Source organism: Periplaneta americana, chromosome 6 (assembly GCF_040183065.1).
Source record: "Periplaneta americana isolate PAMFEO1 chromosome 6, P.americana_PAMFEO1_priV1, whole genome shotgun sequence".
NCBI classification, from domain to species: domain Eukaryota; kingdom Metazoa; phylum Arthropoda; class Insecta; order Blattodea; family Blattidae; genus Periplaneta; species Periplaneta americana.
Window position 1 is genome coordinate 173,337,445 of NC_091122.1, and position 16,737 is coordinate 173,354,181.

At 34.2% G+C, this 16,737-nt stretch overlaps 1 protein-coding gene across 1 annotated transcript in view; it reads left to right on the forward strand.

Annotated features, from left to right (window-relative positions):
* Nucleotides 1-16,455, forward strand: part of LOC138702052 (serine-rich adhesin for platelets-like) — a 57,924-nt gene extending 41,469 nt beyond the window's left edge. The window contains exons 12-15 of the mRNA XM_069829573.1: nucleotides 1,206-1,385; nucleotides 2,974-3,141; nucleotides 5,575-5,667; nucleotides 9,458-16,455. Coding sequence (XP_069685674.1) covers nucleotides 1,206-1,385; nucleotides 2,974-3,141; nucleotides 5,575-5,667; nucleotides 9,458-9,666 — 650 coding nt within the window. The 3' untranslated portion in view covers nucleotides 9,667-16,455. The remainder of the gene's footprint in view (nucleotides 1-1,205; nucleotides 1,386-2,973; nucleotides 3,142-5,574; nucleotides 5,668-9,457) is intronic.
* The last annotated feature ends 282 nt before the right edge of the window (nucleotides 16,456-16,737 follow it).

Consider the following 16,737-nt stretch of genomic DNA (forward strand, 5'->3'; position numbering starts at 1 on the left):
TAAAAGAAATAAAGACTTCAAGCCATTTGGGAATGTGAGTTTGAATATAGCAAATACAGTGATGAATTCAATTTCATCATCATCATCATAATCGTCAATGATTCGACGGTCCAGTGTGGGCCCTGGCCTTCCCCAGAAGCTTCTTCCATTTCTCCCTATTAAGAGCCTTTCCCTCTGGGTTTCTTTCTCCAAGCAGTTCAACATCTTGGCAGATACTGCCTTCCATTTCAATTTAGGCCCTCCAACTCCTCTCTTGCCTCTGGTTTTGTTTTAAAAATTATTCTGTCATTATTGATTTGTATTATGTGCCCTGCCCATTTGAGTCTTAAGTTTAATGAACTTAACTTTATCTAGCCCCTTGTACAACTGATATAATTCAAAATTGTACTGCCTTCTCCACAGCCCGAAAAATGCACCTTAGAATGCTTCTCTCAAAAATACCCAGTTTTCCTTCATCAGACCTAGTAAAAGTCCAGGTTTCAGAGGCATGTGCCACCACTGGTCTTATAAGTGTTTTGTAAATTAACAGTTTAGTATTTCTTGAAATTAAGTGTGATTTCAATTGTTTCCTGAGTTCATAGAAACATTTATTTGCAGAGAGGATCCTTTGTTTAACCTCAATACTGGTATATTAATATTATTTAATGTACCGAAGTACATATGATATTTCCATGCAGATATTCTGCATTTACTCTTTCATTGTCTCAATACTGGTGTTATTTTTATCATTTATTTGAGATCCCAGTTAATTAAAACTGTGTACAGTCTCAAATGTGTATAATCTAATTTCTATATACGATGGATATTGCTTATAGTCTTTTGGTGTGAATCCAATTTCACTAGATGTTATTGTAAAATGTAATTATGCACTTCATTCATTGATTCATTCATAGTTTTCTACTCTTGTTCTTGTATTTCTATTGATTTCCTTGTTGTACTCATGTTCTCTTTGTATTCCCCTTGTGCTCATTGTATTCACCTGATCTCCTTACATTCCCATTGTTCACCTTGTATTCCCCTTATTATTACTACTACTGTTGTAGTAAAAATAATAATAATAATAATGTGCACACTTCATTTGCTTCAGTACCTGTGATAAGTAAAATGCATATGTGCATGAACTGCCACACTGACACATGCATTTTGATCATTTTAGTTTTTGGGTTGAACGTAACATGTTTCTTGTTATGTGTTTTTGATTACAGATAGCCTTCTAGTAACGAGCATAACTTCTGTTATTTTAACAATGTCAACTACTAAAATTGAACCAGAGTACAAAATTGGAGCTCTTAAAGATTTGCTGCAAACACGTTTCGGATATAATCAGAGAGTACTATCCAAGGAACAACTTCTTGAAATGCTCATGGATCGGATAAAAAGTTCAGGTTTGTAACATGGTAGAATGTAATAAAAATTTCGAATGTTTTTCACTATACTAGATCGTTCAATAAATAGAGAGACAGAATAACTCAGTTAAGCATTTATTTTAGAATCCTGTAACTTAATTTGTCAGTCACCTGGTAACGCCAAGTACTAATTGTTTTTATCAACTTAGTGCCACAGTTTAGTATATACAGTTGCGAAGCTCAATACTTACTAAATATGCAAACATAGACAGTTGAAATATGCATCCATAGATAGTTGCTAGCCACCAGGATCGCTACTGTCGCCTCATCACAGACTCTTTCCCTAGCAGACGATTAAATGTATTGTACTTTTGATATCGTGTTCTTTTGAAAAATTAACACGTTTCTTCCACTATTTAAATACGAAATACATAAGGTTTATATATTATTTTCATAAAGTATATATTATATTTTATAAACTCACCTTCCTGGATCTTTCGGAAGGATAACTCTGACCTCTTTTTCTTAGAATTTATAGTGCAACAAACGTCTCCTTGTCCCATATTATTACTCAAATTATTGTATTTTAGCCATTTACAGTTATTACAACCGATAACGAACATTTCACAGTTTACACATCTTTTCGCATCAACATTTTAAGTTTAGAATGGAAGCTATTTTGAGGTTTAATAAAAAAGAATTTATATTGTGATTTTAATATAGCACATCTATCTTCCTTGATAAAGACAGAAAATTTATCATACCACTCTTATGAAATTAGTGTACGTACGATTGTTACTTCGTCTCTTAGGTAGTAGATAAATACAATAATTCAATACTCAATTGTAGTATTAAAATACAGACAAATTGAATGTGCAGAGTATCATACATGATATTATGCTTAATTATAATGTATAATTGCGAATTTAGGAATATAAGATATAGTAAACATAACCTATAATATTTCCATATGAATGGCAGGGCATTGGAGACCACTAAAATTAGACAGAAAGGGGCAACTGGGACAGCAAACATAACCTATAATTTGAACATATCTAAATATTCGTGCAGTGCAATTGAAAATTATTGAATCGTGCATAAATGAATGTACAATAATTTCGCAATATTTAATCGAAATATAGGCAGGTATTACACATACGAACAACGTAATTTTCACACCAAAAATAATATTAGGCCTACACCTTAACTCGCAAGGAATTATGTCTGAAGTGTCTCCTAACCATTGTTTTAAATTTTATTAATGCAATTACACTACATTTTAGAGAAATATATGTTACTTTTTATGCATTCCAACTAATTTATGTGGTTGAAACGCCACCCTTCGTGATCAGGTTAAGCGAGTCACATGGTCTGCCTTACGGCCTGTATTAGATCACGATGCCAGTGACAGTCTATTGTTCCTAGTACACACAGCTCTCCAAGCGGCTAGCAACTATCGCGAGAAATGCAAAAAATCACCCCAAACTTCGCGACTGTATATACTAGATTGTGTTAATACTATGTATAAAGACAGCTTGTGTATTTTATATTGCACTGTATTAGTCATTTAACTGTAGGTAACCATTGTTAATGTGTAATGTACTGATGTTTGTTTGTGTTGTTGCAGATGATGATGTGGAGGGGTTGGAAGCTTCACTTATCTTACTGGCAAAGCGCATGGGCTCAGATGAAAGTTATAAGAAGATAATATGTCGCAACCTCATTCCCCTCTTGGACATGTGGAAAACGGGTGCAATGTCAGATGGCGCTGCCAAGCAAGTCATCAGAGCAATTGGTACTATTCACACACTGAGATATGCGTATACAATAGAGCTTTGATTATCGTCGAATTTTAATAATATATGTAGATGTGGTTAGGTTTTATTTTGAGGATGAATTGTCAATGATAGGTTTGTTCCAGCAAGCAATTCAGAAGACGTTAACAAACTGATACCGAACATCTTTTGACTCATGTGCTAGTTGAGCATTGACACCCTTCTCGTAATTGCACATTTGTTCGCAATTCTCTTCTTCTTCGTATTATTATTATTATTATTATTATTATTATTATTATTATTATTATTATTATTATTATTATTATTATGTTGTTTTCTAATGCCAGGCGTTTGACAATAAAGTCATTTGACCTATTGCAGTCCAATATTTTTCAAAGATATTATCATGACCAGCCACTGAAGCACAGATTTTGAGGTGTTCCGAATCCATTTCTTGGTTTGAGTTGCACAATGGGCAGTTAGGGGACTGATATATTCCAATTCTATGCAGGTGTTTGGCCAAGCAATCATGGCCTGTTGCCAATCTAAATGCAGCTACAGACGATTTTCGTGGTAAATCGGGAATTAACTGTGGATTTTGATGCAGAGAGTTCCATTTTTTCCCTTGGGATTGAGTTATCAAATTTTGTTTGTTGAAGTCTAAGTATGTAGATTTAATAAATCTCTTCACAGAGTAATACGTAGATTTAATAACAGGTCTGTAAGTAGCAGTGCTGCCCTTCTTTGCTAAAGCATCCGCATTCTCGTTTCCCAGGATTCCACAATGGATGGTATCCATTGAATACAATTCTTTTATTGAGTGATATTAATTGAGAGAGCATTTTATATTATTACTAGCTGAAGGCACCCGGCGTTACCCGGGTTGTCCTTTTTGCTTCTTTTTTAAATTGAACTGCTTGTTAGACTTTTCGGAAATCTCAGAAACTCAACTATAGACAACCAAAATGAATTGTCTCTTTAATAAGCTTTACGTGAATCTTTACTGTTACTTAAAATCGAAAGGCATGTTAATGCGTATCATAGGAATGTATGGGACAAAAACATCTTCTCCTTTCGTTTTGTCAGTTAATATTGTCACTTCTATTACTACGTTTTGAATGAGTTTTTTTCACACCAATTCTTGTTCCATTGCATAATTTTGGTGAGTCAATATTTCGCAATAGTGCTATTGGTAATTCACTATTAAATATTAAATTATATGGTAGCAATCCTTGTGAATTCAAGAATTCAGTTTGATAAAACACAGTCTGCTCACTACCTATAACTGCATCGAGAAATTCATAATACGGTCCCGGACTGCGTAAAGATACTTATTGCATAAATCATCTAGTTTTAGCCTTTATGATATTGTGTATCAACAATGTTATTTAATTTCGTGTTGTAATTTCCATGGCCTCGTGAGAGTCGATGTTGAATGTAACAGACAATAATAAAGAACAAATGACTATAGAAGATTGCATTTTAGTATTATACATGAATGTTTGATCGAATTTAAGTTAAGTTTTTTTACTTTTTTAATTTATCACTGTGGAGTCATGGGGAATGAAACCGCAGACACACTTGCCAAGAAAGGCACAACAATAAAACAAAAATCTAAATTTAATTTCTCATATTCCTCAATAAAACGCTTGATCACTACAAAATTTTCTCATTCATACCTACAAGAAATAGAATCAAATGCTAAAGACAAAAAATGGATTACACTCCTTTCCAACCCAGATATAATCCCCCAGAGACCAAGGAAAACAGCAGTTGCAGCCTTCAGACTATTGACAAATCATGACTGTCTAGCAAGTCATCTCTACAGAATAGGTATCTCAGCTTCACCCATATGTGTCCTGTGTAACGATCCAGCAGAAATGAATGAAGACCACTTGAAGACCTGTGAAGCATTAAGATCAGAAGAAACTACAGTTCAAAAGTATTGGAAAGCACGACTGCTAATGGCTTCATTGCCAAATGCAAGGCACTAGACAACAACAACTTTTTTAATTTATTTAACGTTCACTTGTACATTTTTAATGTAGCCTATGTTCTTCTCCGGGTTATGAAGGTTAAATGTGCAAACTTTGGCAGATATCGGTCAAAGCATGTAGATTTGTATTGAGTACATACATACATAGCCACATTGACTTTTATATATAAGATAATGATCATAATCCTTGGTGAAATTTAGATTCTCCTTCAAGTCACGTATTGTGAATAACATCTAAAGATGAAAAAATTATGTGCGAATTTTGCGTGTCCCTAAAGGGTACTCATAATGACAGTGATTATCTTGCTGTTTGGTACGAAAATGTTGACAGAACATTTAAAATTACTCTGTAATTTCAAAAGTAATTGATTACCTACATTACATTTTTACTATGTGCGACTGTTCGTGAATTGTATACATAAACATTGTACATTAATGTATAATTATTTTGTTTCAGGTTACATTACTAGAAGTTTTCCCGTTGTGGAAGCACAAGCATGTGTCCAAACAGTATTGAACCTTCTGAGTGATATATTACTTCAGCAGAGAGGTGAGTAGAAAATGATAGTACTTCTTGTTTCATTTTGAGAGATTAAGTTCTGCTCTATAAGTCCTGTTCTTATAAAATAGAGTACCTCAGAAAACTAAACCTATAAATGGAAGTAAATTACTCTTGGGATGTAAGTTAGAACTATAAGGTGAAATTTTCGAACAGATTATGATATTCAACTATCTAGGTGTTGAGATCACTAGTTGGGAATTAGTGCACAACGAAATTACATATCAGGCAAACAAAACAGGAAGACTATTAGGCTGTATGAACGATGTAATATGGAAAGCAAATATTTAAGGAACAATGCTAAAGTAAAAATAAGTTATGTCAATAAAAATAATTTGTCTTTAATACAACATGTTGCACGCCAAAAACTAAACTAAGTATATACTTTTTACACGAGCAACACTTAATATCTGGCTGACCGGAATATGGTTACACAGAAACAACTGAATGTCGAAGGAATTAGTGTTTCGTTGGTAGTTTGGACAGTTCTGATGACAGAATAAACACTTCATTATACGCAAAGATTTCTGAGGGCTTCTAATCGAGAACCTATTTCATCTAATGTTTTCTCAGTTAAGACCCATTATTCACTCGATGCTTCTTTACGAGTCTGTATATTGTTTTCTTATTTGGCACAGGACCATCGGGGAAGCGATGTCTGAATTTATGGCAACACATTCTCAACATATATTTTACGAAAGTCTTGCATATAAAAACAAAGTATACTTTTTACATGAACTATACTGTACATCACAACACAAATGCGCAACAAAGACACATTGAATACTGACTTGAGAGCTGTGAGAATCTGTTGTACTAACGAGAGGCATAACGCTGGGACTCGCATCATTCCTACCTGCCAACCATTTTTCATAGTAGTGGGGGACATCGTGGCTCAAATGCTCTGTATTAACATAGTAAAGCAGTCATAATGTTAATCAGTGATTATCATCCTCAAGTGGGGTCCTACGGCTCCAGCCGCATCCCACTCTTCGTCGCCAGAGAGCTCTATCTTGAACATCTCCAGACCTCAAATTCCTCTCGTCCATCACCCTTTCTACTCCTTTCTTCCACTGTGGTCGTGATCTACTTCTTCTCTTTCTTCTATCCAGCAGTTGGTAATTGAACATCATATATGGTATTCTATAATGAGCCATTCCATAACAATGCCTCCTCTCAATAATGCAGTAGTGTCCTCTTTCTTCATTCTGCGCCGTATCTCTTCTTTGGTAATGTGCTCCAACCTTGACACCCTAGTGGCTCTCCTCAGAAAATCCATCTCTACTACCTCAATCCTCTTATGATTCCTCTTGGTGATGGTCCAGCAATCTGGTCCATATGTGACAATTGGCTCAACAATTTCCTTGTTAACCACAGCTCTTCCCAAATTCACTCAAGACCTATATCTTTTCACAGGAGCCTTCTTGACTAATAAAGCTGCCAAGGTATTTATATTCGTTGCACTTCTTCACCCTCTCCGTGTCTGAAACCGATAAGTCTTCAACATTATTTCCAAAACACAGGTACAGTGAAACCTCTCATTTACGGACATCGAAGGGACGTAACAGTCAGTCTGCATCTGGGAGGTGTCCTCTATTGAGAGGGAGGCTCCCCAATCTAACAGTAAATTTATAATATGCATTATGTATTCCTTCACGCTTTAAATGAAATGTATTACTGTAGTTTAATTCTAAATACAGTCTACTGTACTACAGTAATTCTTTGCAACTTTGAACTACAGTAGATAAGACTGAAAGAGAAAAATACAGTGCTGTGCCATGCAATTTTATTCTAGGTCTACAGTTATGCAGTACTGTAATTTACAGTTTTCAACTTAACCTTTACGTTCAGGTGCCATGTCTCTTGATACAGAACAACTGACTGAAGTGAAGGGAATAATCCTACTAACCCTATCATGTGTCGAATACAATTTCACGATCGCGGAAACTTTGGACCTATCAGACAGGTGAAATTTTATGACTCTGTTTATCCACCCGCTTCCAGCTAAGAAGGGGCAGCCGGCTGAGCTAGTGGTAGCCTACGAGACACTTATTGACTTCTTTCATGTTAGGGAATTTATGTACAATTCTCAAAACTAAATTTTCCATTCTTGTAACACATTAGATCTTGAAATCCAAGTTCTGTCCGCAGTCAGGAGGTAAAGCAAACTTTAGAACTGTGGAACAGCTGTCTGTGTCTGTGTCTGAGAGTGTCCGTAAACGAGAGTTAATTTTATTATTATTTCTATATTATTTCAGTTGGGACATAAAAATCTGTCCATATTTGAGGAGTGTCCGTACCTTGGGGGTGTCCGTAAGGAGAGGTTTCACTGTACTCTGTTTTTTGTATATTCATCCTCAGTTCCCATTTCGAGTATTCCTATACCAGCTTGCTCATCATACAGGGTGGTTCACGAGGAAAGGTAAAAAATTTAGGATGTGAATTCTGAAGTCATTCTGAGTCAAAAAGTTCATATGAATATGGGCCCGTTTTAGAATGGTTATGGAGATAATGGCTCTTTGATTTCACAAAAACTTCTGAGATTCAATTGTAATAGCTCGCATTTAGTGACAAATTTAAAGTTTATATTCACGTATGCATGCATATCTAATATTCTAGATGTCGGGGTCAATGTTTTCGCACATTTTCAAAGGTATCTCCTTCTGCTTCAATGCACTGTTGCGCTCGGGAGAGTTGCACGTGGCTGTTCTTTATGCGGCGTGCAGGATCCAAAATAGGTCGATTAGCGCCTCTCTCGTTTGCACCTTCCTTTGCTATACCAAGTCTTTCATCCAACCCCATAGACAGTAAATGCTCTTCGATATGGTACCCTTCTGTTCGGAAAGCGTCGTTCATATTCAGCGACGGCACGCAAGGAACTTCCATCGCACAAACCATAAACATACACAATAGCGGCGTATTCTGCAGTCGAAAATTTATAAGGCATCTTGAAAAACACAACTTAACACTTCCGATAACTGTACCTGTATAACTACTGTACTGTAGGTAGCTGACTGAACTGCAGTGAACTGGTAAGTGATAGTGTATTTGTATTATGTGCGGGTTCTGTATCATTATATCAGACAAGGGCAGGCGATTGGACATTTGTAATGCCCACCACCCGGTTTGTGAGGCAAATGAACTTCTCTTATCTTCATCGCTTGCAATGCAGATTCCAATGTTATGTCATTCATTGCGATCCGTGACCTTGTCTCACATCTCATGTCAGCAGCAGTCACATTGGGGCGAGACATTTTACCAAAAAAATGCATCTATCTCTGTCATCGTTCGAAAACGGACCTATGTTCATATGAACTTTTTCACTCAAAATGGCCTAAGATATCGTATCTTAAATTTTTTACCTTTCCTTGTGAATCACCCTGTGTGTGAGGTGTCCTCTTCATTGTTGGCTATCATCACCTTTAATCTGCGAATAACAGTGTGTACACACAGTTACCATTTACGTCTATTCCCATCCTACTACACTTCCTTATCCAACTCAACAAGGCTCCTTGCACATATATCTTGAACAGAGTAGGGGCCAGACAACACCCTTGCTTCATCCCTTTATCAATCTTGAATGAGTGTGAGAGCTCAGTTCCAACCTTCACCCTTCCTTGCACATTTTTGTACATGTGCTAAAAGAGTGTATACATCCAAGAATGAAGAAACATTTTCTACTTACAAGCCAGTACTCTAGAATGTCTCTAAGATCAGTGTTTTTCTCAAGGGAAAATGTCCCTTCCTATTACATCATTAGAAACGTTGTTTTCTTTTTCAGTTCCTGTGGAAGTGCAAGAGGCAGCAGCCAGGAGCATGCTCTGTCTCTCCCGCCATAACTTCTTCTACATCTCTAATACATTTGTAAAGTGGCAACCTAGTCAAAACATATCGCACGATCTTCAAACTGAACTGCGATCTTTCGTTGAATTGAGGAATCCCAAGTGGTGGAATACTTTTCTACGAAAGAAACGAGTTATAAAGATGTGAGTGTCTCGAAAAGTTATGCCAAATGATACATTATAAATATACGTATTTAATTAAAAAGTGATCTCATTCACTTGGCCAGGCTGTTATCCTCCAGATATTTTGTAAATTAAGCTTCATTCTGTCTCCTGAAATGAAGAAGAAAACTTCATATTCATACAATTTTTCATGTCTTCGAGTTGGCAGACATACATGTAAATATTGTTTACTTTTCATAAAAGAAACAAAGATTTGTATCTGTGATTTTCTCTAATGTCAGTAAGAGTTTCTTTCCCATGAGAAAGTAGTCAGGGATAAACTAAAATAAATTTATACCAATAAGACCTGCAAATAATTGTGAGTGTCTGTGCATTGTTACATGTTTATTTATACCTTTTGCGTTTGTTTCCTTTTTCTTTAATAGATGAGCTTTTGGAACAAGAATTTCTTTCTGTTCCTGATGTCTCAGAGTTCATCAGTCGTTACATTGCAGTTAGATAATTTTGTGATTTTTTTTTTTCTTTTTCTTTAACTTCTATTGAGAGCAATGTGTGAACAAGAATTTATCTTTATTTCTGATGCATTAGTTAGAGTTTAGCAAATGTTACATTGCAGTCTCATAGTAGCATCAGTAACAACAATAAAAAAGGAAATTTATTTCTATGGAAAAATAGTTATTCTTTTTTTTAAGAGGAAGAATTCTAACATACTTCATAGCAGGCTGTTAATATGTAAGTTCTGTCTGTATATTATAACATTGTTAAAATAATAACATGTTTGCTATTAAAGTATTTTTCACGACAAAAATGAAACTTCATTTGAATTGGTTTGATGAATATTATTTTCCCATTTTGTTCAGTGTTAATGATCATCGTTAAACTGCCAGGCTAATTCTAAGTGCCATACATAATACAGTAAAACTTCATTTATACTTTTTTATAGGGGTCTGAAGAAAAGAAAAATGCATAAGTGAGAAAAATATTTAACTGAAATAACATTTAATAATACATCATGATTACACAACTTTTAACGCTATAAAAATGTCCTGCGTCATGGTTTAAGGCATCATACCTAGGACTCGCGTTACAGAATGTGTGCTGATTCGAGTCCTCATGGGGGAAGAAATTTTCTCATGAAATTTCAGCCAGTGTATGGGACTGGTCCCCAGCCAGTATCGTGATGCACTTGGGCAGCTACGATAGATTGCGAAAGCCAGCTATAACAGTTGGTAGGATCATCGTGCTAACCACACGATACATCCATTCTGGTCCATCTCTGCTTCGGCATGTGAATGTGAGGCCAGCTGCCAGCTGGTTGATCTGGGCCCTTCAAGGGCTATGATGCCATGGATTATTATTATTATTATCATCACTTAGGAGTACAATATATTATGGTGATTACTTTCACATGTTAATTCGAACTAAGTTTATAAATACCTAGTTGACTAGTTTCGGTTTGGGAGTCATCTTCAGAACTGTTGAGGTCCTGCGTTTTCCTGAATAACACCTGAAATAGCATTAAATTTAGTAATATGTGATTATTTTAGAAATTGTCAGTTATTTTCGATTGCTTGCATTTAAGGAATAAACCATGCCCTCAAACTGTGATAACTGTTCCAGAATCTGTTCAGTTTCATCATGGTGTATTACAAATGTTTCACTGTTTATAAAACAGTAACAGCATTATTAAAGAACACCAGATTGTTGGGGGCAAGATTGGTGATCTTCGAAGTTCTACGAACTTCAAAGTGAGTTGCATCTTAATGAACACAAACTGTATTTTCGCGTTCTTACATTTTCGTGGCAAACCTAATTTCGAGCAGAATTGATTTAGAATGTATATAAATGTCGTTTTGTGTCCCCTGGGGTTTAAAATATGATCATATAAGTGTAAAAAAACTTATATTCGAAATAAATTAACATGAAAAGTAAAGGAATTTTGCCGGGACCTCTCAAAAACAACAAATAAATGTGAAACATATAAAAGAAGTTTTACTGTATTACCGTTGGATAAACTTATACCAATAAGATCCACAAATGATTGTTACCGCCTGTTTATTATATATATTGATTCCAAACTTTGTTTTTTCTCCCTTGCTGTTATTTATACTCGCTTTAACTCTTTGGTCATATCGCGAGTCCAAACATTTTGTGTGTGTTTTTTTTGTTTCTTTAATAGATAAACTTCTTTTAAGAGCAATGTATGAACAAGAATTTATCTCTGTAATTGTTGCTTCAGTTCATTTTTTTAAAGTTGGTTATTTAACGATGCTGTATCAACTACGAGGTTATTTAGCGTCGATGAGATTGGTGATAGCGAGATGTGGCCGAAGATTCGCCATAGATTACCTGACATTCACCTTAAGGTTGGGGAAAATCTCGGAAAAAACCCAACCAGGTAATCAGCCCAAGCGGGGATTGAACCCGCGCTCGAGCACAACTTCAGACCGGCTGAGCCATGCCGGTGGCTGCTGCTTGAGTTAAGAGTTCAATAATAGTTACATTATGGTCAGATACAGTAGCATCAGCAGTAACAATAAAAGGAAAGTAAACATATTTTCTATGGAAAATTTTTTCTTCTTCGGTTTTTCCAGTTGCTTTTTTTGGAAGGGGAAGAATTCTACCATAGCTCACAGTAGATTCTTACTAAATACGTTCTGGCTTTATATTATAACAGCATTAAAATATTAACTTGTTTATTATTTGAGTACTTTTCGACGATAAAAAATTAAACTTTGAATTGTTGTGAGGAATATTGTTTTTTCCCTATTTAGTGAGTTGTTTTTTCACTACTAGTCTATTTCTATGTGGCATACGTATTATTTACTAGCTTAAAATTCACTTTAACACATATTTCATGTATAATGTTAGAGAGAGAGGGGGAAAGACACTATATCAATTAAATGTAATTGAGAGGGTTATGCAACTCATGAGAAGATTCAATATTTCTATTGCTTTTGAAGATAAAAATGGTAAACATTTTATTGATTCAGGTAAAACATATTGATAAAAAGGTTTAAACTAAATTAAACATGAACCTTATTTCATATCTGTGTATGGGGGAAACACTGCACTCTACCCAGCTCCAGTTGTTACAAATAAGGACACCGTAAAACTGTGAATAAAATACATCAAAGTCGGTAAATAAAGTTACCGTAATTCGTGAAAAGAAGTCATTATTTAAATAATAATAATAATTCTTTATTTATACTGGCAGATTTTAGGCCATAGGGCCTTCTCTTACACTCTACAGGTCACAAAGTATACAAGCAGTTAAAATTTAACAAAAAGTTAAAGAACAGAATACTAACATATTACAAAAAAAATAATAACAGCATAATAAAATCGATACTAAACAACATGAAAATAATACCATAATAAAAAAAAGAAAGTAAAATACATTGGAATATAGTGAAAGCAACTCATTTAGTACAAATGGTTAATATGGAAAAACGTAAGGAAGAATATATCAAAATGGAATGTAATAAAATAATAAAAAAAAGAAAAGAAATACGAAAATTAAATAAAATTTACGATAAAAAGGCTATGCTAATAAATTCATTGGCTGATAAAGAGAACAAAAAGGGGAAAAGAAGGAAAAAGAAATATATAGCCTATATTTTTACAAAACTATGGCAGAGAAAAGGGCTTATAACTGAAAGGAATCTAATTCAAAAAGTGCAATTTTAATTTATTTTTGAAACTAGACAATGTCTTTTTTCTGACATGTTGAGTTCCAGAGATGAGCTGCAGAGATGGTGAAATATAAATATGTAAATCATTAAAAAAAAAGTCGGTATTTGAATATAAAATCGTGGAGAAAAAGTTTGAATGTAAACATGGAAATAATTTTCAAAATTGGTAATAAAGCACACATTTCCCTACAAGTTTCTGTGCTATTAATAAGGCAGGTTACACACTAGATGGAGAAAAATGTAACTTGAATATAAAAAATATTAGATCTGTGTTCATTTGCACACTAAATATGGCAAGCTGCTTGGCTGTCGAATTATCAAAATACTTGCTGTGTTAGTGTGTAATGAACCTAGGCATTGTGTATATGCGATGCACGGATTTTTATTTTTCTCAGCAGAGCAGCCATGCTACAGCTTTCCATATGATAAAACATGAAAAGCAAAGACATTTAATTTCATTGTCAAAATAAAATAATGTAATTTTGTGATGAATATATTATGATTTAGCAATATTCGTAAATAAATATTCACGTTTAACGCAAAAAAATTGCCGAATTCACAAAAAAAAAAAAAAAAAGGTAGGGAGGGGGGAAGAGCAAAATTTGCGACAAATTGCGATCGTAAAAGTGTCTACAGAACGAATCTTGTTCTTACCTGTAAACAAATTTAACTCTCTGACTCAGCAGAAATTCGTAAAAAAAAATTATTATCCCAATATGCTTTCCATCCTGTTCCATTGTGTATTAAATTTTGCCTCTCATCCTATCACCACAAGTAAGATTTGTGTGCATTGTTATAATCTACAAAAACCAAACAATTTTAGTTTATTGAATTCAATCAGTTCTCTTGAGAACATTTACTTTTCATTCTCAATTTGAAACTTGCCATATCACACTTTCCATCTACTAGTTTCTTTAATTCTCTTTTGAATGCAGGTTTAATGAACCCAGCTGATTTTTAGTTATAATCTTGTTCACACATAGCTACTTAATTCAAGGAGTATATTTATCAAGAAAGCTATCGTTCCACCTCGTGTGTTTTATTCTTGTAAAGAGGTGATTTTTTTTTTTTCTTAAATAGAATTCTTTCAGCAACGTTATATTCAAATTTAATATCACGATTCAGATAATAGCAACATTATTTCATTATGGACTTTTCTTTCCCTCTTGAGTGGAAGATAAGGCCTAATGGCCTTATCTCTGCCAGGCAAAATAAACCTACTACTACTATAACCAAGTTGAGTAGGATGTACTGACATTCTTTTTATTACTCCCTCCGTTCCAAAATGTGGTATAGTAGCAAACAAAACAAGTCTGATTATTGTGCATGCCTGCACAAAATGTTTTGCAGTGTGGTATTCTGTTCAGTAGTGAAGGGACTATCAGACAGTGCAGTTATGAATGTTTCTAATCTTCTGTAGTGCATCAAACTATAATATTTAAATAGTTCATTACGGACAGAAATCAATTGCGCACCTGCTGTGTTACTGTCGCAGAAAATGTAACACCAACCCAGTAAATTTTGAATAGAACATCTAAGGCACAACAGTCGTATAAAAACGGTTTGTAATTTATTGCAGTTTTGTTAATTTGCCTCTTTCAAAACAATGTTTGTTTTTTCTTTAATTTGACATCACACAAAATGAAATGTACTTTATTTATTAGTTTTTCTTATGTTAATTTATCAAACAAATAAGTATCTAGAATATTATAGATTTATTAATTTGTCAGACAGAATAATATCTGTAATATTGACAATTAATGTTTGATATTATTCTGCCTGACAAATTAATAAATCTATAATATTCTCATTGCTAGCAGTGCATATGTTTGTGCAGATTACTGTTCACTTAACTGCGGAATCCCAGCCAAACAAGTCACTTAGCTGAGTGCGCTCCTAATATAATGGCAGTTGACATTGGACATATACGTCAACATATATGCCTAACATGGAGGCAGGCCATAAAGGGAAACATTGAAGGAGGAGAATTCGATCCGGTGCTGTGGATTGAATTCGGCGTAGCTCAGTTGTCAGAGCTCTTGGTGTGTAGAACCAAGGACCTGGGTTCGATCCCCGGCGCCGGAGCGAATTTTCCTCCTCAAATATTAAGTATCTGGAAGATGTATTAAAAGTTACATTGTATTACTGGGAACTGTAACAAATTTATATCATATTTTGTAATGGAATAAATGACATCTTTCTATACTATATTTTGGAACAGAGGGAGTAATTTATGAAACAGTTTTCTTTTCTTCATATGTGAAAAAAAATAATTGGCCTATATTTAAAAAAAAAATTTGGTTGAGTATATTATACAGGGTGTGAACGATATAAACTGCCAAAATTATATTATGTTTTTAAGATTGATAGTAGTTTAGTTATTTGTTTACATTTCGACTGAAAAGTTAGACTCACTAAACAATTTTTTTTTCTGAGAAAACCATGACAGTTACAGGAAAGCAACATTTGACTTTTTCTTCAGTTATTTAAGCTCTACCACCAGTATTTTTTTTTTTTGGCAGTTTATATCTTTTACACCCTGTATAGAATAAATATTTGACATCTTATTCACTTATTACATCCAGTAGTAAACAGTCAAACAAAAATACTCTCTGATCAGAAAGTTAATTTTGAATGGAGAATATGATTAATAGCGCAGTTTTTTGTACTTCAGATATGTCCTGATTTGAGTGACTTGTTTCAAGGAAACGCATGTATGGTGTGTATTACTTCCAACATAGTTTTGTTGTGTACAATATTGTAAAGAACACCAAGAATTTTGCAGATTGTTTCAGTATAAAAAAGATATTACTCTCTAGATTTTTCCAGTATTACTGTCATTAGGATATGTTACATATTTCAACATCTGCTTCATTATTTGTAAATAAAGCACAAATAGCATCCAGTACTCTTAACTTAAACTCTTTCTTATTGATGAACAAGAATGCCAAGTAATTTATACAGTACACTAGAAAGTGTCAGTGTATTTGTACATATTTCTGGAGGCTAGATAGGGTATATATTTTATGTGAAACACTTAGAATAAAAATTGTTATTGTAATTGAGACGTGTTTGTAAGAAAATTTGTATAAATATAATTTAAGTTCCTGGTTTGTGTAGTTGACATAAATATGTAGTCTGTTCAATACATAATGATCATGACTTTTTTTTTACTTCAACAGTTTTGAATTTAAAATTTGAATTTTGTGTTATACAGTAGAATCCCTCTTAACTGGCATCAAAGGGACCAGGCTAGTTCCGGATATGAGAAATTGTTGGATAATTGAATAAATATTTTTAAAAAATTACCTGTTCAATGCCAACTGTTGAAATTGCAACTGCATGAAGCTGATGTCTCTTATTTCTCAATCACTTGATTGCACAGGCTGTGGCAACAAGGC